The sequence below is a fragment of the Pyxicephalus adspersus genome, chromosome 3 (genome assembly GCF_032062135.1).
Source record: "Pyxicephalus adspersus chromosome 3, UCB_Pads_2.0, whole genome shotgun sequence".
Lineage (NCBI taxonomy): Eukaryota > Metazoa > Chordata > Amphibia > Anura > Pyxicephalidae > Pyxicephalus > Pyxicephalus adspersus.
Genome location: NC_092860.1, coordinates 33,527,193 through 33,533,192, shown reverse-complemented (window position 1 = coordinate 33,533,192; position 6,000 = coordinate 33,527,193). Strand labels below are relative to the sequence as shown.

At 37.0% G+C, this 6,000-nt stretch overlaps 1 protein-coding gene across 1 annotated transcript in view; it reads left to right on the top strand.

Annotated features, from left to right (window-relative positions):
- Positions 1 to 216: 216 nt before the first annotated feature.
- The window catches only part of MAMDC2 (MAM domain containing 2), a 53,545-nt gene continuing 47,761 nt past the window's right edge, over positions 217 to 6,000 (top strand). Inside the window, exon 1 of the mRNA XM_072404168.1 lies at positions 217 to 381. Coding sequence (XP_072260269.1) covers positions 336 to 381 — 46 coding nt within the window. The 5' untranslated portion in view covers positions 217 to 335. The remainder of the gene's footprint in view (positions 382 to 6,000) is intronic.

Genomic DNA, 6,000 nt, shown 5'->3' with positions numbered 1-6,000 from the left:
TATATACAGAGAATAGATAAACCACTGACAGAGCAGACATGATGTCTTTTCTGTGTTAGTATAATATATGAGTGTGGAATATGTGATATCATTATAGCCCCTCACAGACAGAGAAAAGAGCAGTGTATGATATGACTGCTCCTTGCATGTCTGGGAAGTGTCAGGAGGAGCAGAGTCAGGGTTTCCCCCTCCCCTGAGTGATCTTTGTCTGTTTCTTCAGCCTTCTTTTCACTCCCCACCTTCCTTCCTCCACAAGGGGGGACAGCTGCACTCCATGCACACAGCCTATCCTGCAGCCCTGCTAGTAGTGCCCTCAGTGGTACCCAGTGCTGACAATGCTGCCTTTGTTCCCTGCTCTCCCCCTCCTGCTCTCCCTGGCAGGTAAGTACCACACTTACTTGAAGTGTCTTTGTGCATTGAGCAAAACTTCTTATACAGCTTGCAAAGAAATGTGTGAAATGTTAAATCAGGTGAAAGCTCCAGTGCCATGGAAACTTTAGGAGTCAGTAAAAAAATCCCCAGGCTGTGGTTTAGTTAGATTGGGGGTTAGTGCTTGATAAGGGGTGATAGAAGGACTGGAACATACAGAAAGGCAATGCAGTGTGATATGTGAGGCTGTGTGAGGATCATTCCATGCTGTCTGTCATCTGGATGATGCATGCAGAATGATTCCAATGTCTGCCCATATTGCATGAATCTGTCTCTTTATCTGACACATTTTTAGGACTGGGAACATTTGATCTAAGTTAGATGAATGAAGTTTTTTTTTCTTTCTTGCTCACCATAGAGGCAGAAACAGTGCAGTGACACCTACAGATTAAACTCAGGGGCTGATGTGCTTGATTGTATTACCATTTTGCTTACTGGCTGCATTTATTTTTTATTTTCTGGACAAAGAGTCCTCAAATACTAAGTGTAGATGTCACTGGTCCCTGCTGTATGATAACTTGCTGAATTATACTGTATTGCATCTATTTCATTCATTCATTTATTAATTATTCATTATTATATAGAACTTTTCATCTAGTTATTTATTACTTAAATGCAGTTAAAGTATATCTAAAGTTTTCTTGGCTAGAGCAGAAGTGAGATAAAACTGCTGTTAGATTTTCCCATCTCTGTCTCATCAGGTGGATTTACCTTCTCTTCCTGTTCTGTAGATTTAACAGGAGGTGAAAGGATATTTTTGTGAGCTTGGTATTCTGGCAGCCACTCATATTTTGGGTTTACCTTCACTTGCATTCTCAGATATTAATGATCAGGGAAACAGTGACTCCTCCATAACAGGGACACAGACAGCAAAAAAACAGCCATCCAGCTCTAAAAAAATGTTTTCTATTTGTTATAATTTAATATTAGTATTTGGGATAGGGCACAACTTCAGGAAAGCAGCTAAATAGAAATTTGAAATGTTCAGTTTTATCTGTCATTGAAACCATTTTAATCTTCAGCTTTTCTTGTGATTTACACATGTTTGCTACACTACAGCCAGGAAGATCACTCTAATACTTTGTAGTTCAGCTGCACTGCTGCTTTAACCCTCATAGTGCCCACCTAGCCACATGTAAATTACAAGATTGCTATAAAGGTTTTTGGTGAGTAAAGTAGTAAAGTAGTATATATATATATATATATATATATATATATATATATATACCTGGAGCTCAACTTTATGCATTGGAAGACTAACTCTGTTGTGCACAATGCTGTCAATCTAACACCAAGAGATTGCTGACAGGAGGGAGTAGAATGATGACCTCAGTATTGCAGTGATACCCACATACTGTCCAGTCTACAAGCCTAGTATATCTACTGACTATGTCTAGTAGGAAAAAAAGTTCACTGATTTGCAGTAAAATCCAAACCAAAAGTCATTCTAAGCAGAATTACAATGTGTAATTTAGCAGTGAATGTCTGTTTTTCCTGGACTTCAGCTTTACCTTAAATGTTTAATTTTCACATTTAGACATACTAGAGTTTGTTACATTTCAATATGGTTAAGAGAGATGGTGACATTTGTTATGATATACTTGAGTACAATTTGTCTCCAACAGTGGTAAAGTCTTCCAGCCTTGTAGGACTTGTCATATTTTTGGCTTTGGTTTCTTGTAGTTCTTCTCCCTGTATAAGTGATCCCAGACAGCTCTGTTTATGTTCCATCTGCAGATTTACAGGGTCTTTTGAAGTGTGCTTTGAGTTGTTATCATAGTCCAAAAATATTTTTTGTCAGTTATCTTCCTAATGTTTATGCATAGCAAAATACTTTTTGCTATTATGTGCTATTTTTTAGTTAGGTAATAGGGAGGCTTAGATCCCCCTCTCAGCTTCTGAATGATATCAGAGATTTACCCTCACTTCCTGCTTTTGGTTTACAAGACAGTAATTGGGCAGAACTCCTCAAAAGTAGTTAAGTAGAGCAGAGAATGGCTTTGGAGCGGAGGGTTTTATGTCTGTCTGTGTAACTGCTGCAGAATGAGGACTGATAAGCTGTGGCTTATTGGCCAGCACTCTCGCAGCTCTACGGTCCAAGGTTTGAACTGTACAGCGCTGCGAAATATGTTTTCACTATATAAATACTGTTTATTATTATTATTAATAATAACTGGACCAGGACACCATCTACATATTCTCCCCGTGTTATCTGGTTTTAACTGAACTTTAAAGTTAATCTAAACCCATAAACAAAAACGTAATATATTACATTTACTTAAGCTGCGTACACACCAATTTTTATCGTTGGAAATGAACGACGAACGAACGACAAACGACCGATTGGCCAAAAATCGTTTGTAAAAAAAGTAACCAATGACGCCGACGAAGGAGGATAGTCGTTGGAAATGAACGACCGGACTGGCGGATCGGATTGGACGACGATCGTTGACCATCTATCGTGTGTACGGACATTCAGTGATCGTGCATGTTCTGAGCATGCGCGATGAACGAACATTTGATCGATACAGGCTATATTGTGTATGTGAGTGTATGTGTATATATATATGAATATATATATATATATATATATATTCATATATATATATATATATATATACATATATATGAATATATATATATATATATATATATATATATATATATACATATATATGAATATATATATATATATATGTGTGTATATATATATATATGAAGTGTGTACGTAGCTTTACAAGTTCTTCTATAGCAGGGGTGCCCAACAGGTGGATTCCGATCTCGCGGGGGCCCTGCTTTTCAAAATAAACTCTACCGCGCACAGGAGTCCAAGTTTTTATTGTTAGTAAATCATTTTGACTTGGTCATTGTAAAAGTAGCTCGCAAGCCAAAAAAGTGTGGGCAGCCCTGTTCTATAGTATAAGTATAGTATAAGAGGAGCAACATTGACACTGTGATCTTCTGTCCTAATTTGGACTACACATCTCCTTAGAACTAGGAATAGAATAGGTAGAATACCTCAACAGTGGAGTCCATAAAATATATACATAGCCAACATCTAGTATACAGTGACTTGAGTTAACCTTGGAGCCTCTTAAAAACAGTCACATCAGAAATAACAATTTCCTGTGCCATTTTTTTATAATTTTTTATCTAAGTCAGACAAAACTTTTAACAATTAGTGAATGTAAAAGTCACCTTATTTGAAAGTTTGTAAATTTAAAAATATAAGTATGGCAGTAGGGCTTGATTCCTTCAGTGGCACTATAATAAAAGTTAAATTAGGTTTGCATGGTTGCTGGTTAGAATCACATGCTTCCTAAATCTTCTAGGGACTTTGCTGGCATGATATCCTCATTGGTATTTTCTTTTTGGCCACCTGCCATGGCTACTACTTTGCAGAATGATGTCATCATGCTCACTGTCTTATGTTTCCTTTCATATTTTGAAAATTAATGATATGCTCTTTTGTTACATGATTTAGAAATCAAGTTAAAAAGGTAATGCAGTTTCCTAGACCACCTTATCAATTAAGGAGTCCGAATGATATGGAAGTTCATTGAGGTCCCGGCAGCTGCTGATACACAGAACCATGTCAGCTGTCGAAATGACAGCCCAGACCCACATACATAGGGCTCTCCAAGGCAGGAGAGGATACACTTTCATCAGTGAATCTGGGTGATCCAGCAAACCTGGAATGGATTTCTTTAAAGTCATTTGCTGTTTGTTAGCACATGTTTTTAATTCTTGACCAGATCCATTCCAGGATTGCTGGATCATCTAGCTTCACTGATTAAAGTGTATCCATTCCAGCCTTGGAGAGATTTAATAAATCAAGCCCATAGAGAGAGCTGCTGTTGCCTGTAGGGGTTATCTGTAAGTTTGACAGCCAAGTCCAGATCTGTGATTGTGGAGTAGTTTTCCATGCTGGGGTGCTGATAAACATGCAAGTAATTCAAAGAGGCTACAAAAAAAAGTCAGATTTATGCTCCCCTACTTAGATTCAGTTCATGTCATGGTATATAATGTAGTGACATTCATAGATAACAACTGTATTATGACCAAAGGAATCCACAAACTAGCTAAAGGAAAAATCGCAGATGAACTGTATTAGTTGAAGAGCAGTGAAGCTGGTAATACTGTCAAAGAAGAAGAGCATTTGAATTGCATTCACACCTGGCACCTTCATATTGGACACAAGGATCCAGAAACAAATAGATGAAGATCAGCATGCATAAAAGGACTATGGTACCATACACTCAGGATCAAAAAGGTATTGCAGAAAGAATTACTACACTATGCAAAAATGGCAAAAGCTTGCTTTTTGATGTGGATATGACAAATTATAATGGGGTAAAGAAAGTTTGGCAGCCTGCTATCTCAAAAAGTGCTTTCCCGCAGAAGAAAACCGTAATATTCTATTTAAGCTATGGATTGAAAGGAAGCCTGACCAGAAAAACATTCAAATCTTTGGAAGAATGAAAGTTTTTGCTTCTAATTAAAGCCTACAACATGGGAACCTTCTACTAGGACAGGAATATATGTCTGCCTGAGTTGAAAAAATGCAGAGGCACAGAACAACAGAAGTAACGGAAGTATATTTTTTACCAAAACACCAAAATCAAAAGCGTTATGAAGTGAAATAGCCATTACCATCTGAACAACAACCTGAGCAATGAGAGCTACCAGAAACGCTGGGAAAAGAAAAGGGCCTTTATGAAAAAAATACATAACTTAAAATAATGAAGAAGGAATGGTCCACACAGATACTTTTCAAAAAAACAGAGCCTCATCCATAAATAAGTTTAGAACATCAGCAAAAATCAAAGGAAAGGTTTTGATTGTGGCTTTTGACTGACTAGTGAAGAGGTCACTGGATGAATTTTTTAATTGAGATTTTTTTTAAGTGAGACTGTCAGAAGTGACCACAACTATAGCTATGATTTGTTAAGAGCAAGAACCCAAATTTTTTTCTCTGGGTATGCGCAGCAGGGTAGTTAAGTATGTATAATATATTTCACCTATCAGATATAGAAGATTGGAGCACAAAAGGATGGAAAATGCAGCTAAAGTAATAAGCAAGCTCTACTATTCTAACTCATTTAGTTTCACCTTCCAAAAACGCACTTAACTTTTTACAGCATAACAAAGAACAGACTGACAAGAAACAGTCCTAGTGTGGATTTATGAGGTGTAGAAGATTGCAAGATTATCCCAAGCATGACAGACCGGGCCATTAAGGTTCATGCATCATGATTCATTTCACTGTACAGATTTTAGTCCTTGTTTTTATTTAACCAATTATTTTTTTTCTTGATAAAATGGTAAGTGAGTATGAATGCAAACAAAAAGTTTCAAAAACATAAATATTTTTTTTGCAGATGGCTTATTAAATTAACCTTTCCATCTTTTAAGTTTGTAATGTAGCAGTTCCAACAGTCTGTGTTATTAGCTATTTCAAAAATGTTTTTCTTTTCCCTGCAATGGGCAGCATAATCAGATTTATTATGGTCCCCTAGAGCAGTGTTTCTCAACCAGGGTTCCTCCAGAAGTTGCTAGGGGTTCCTTGAG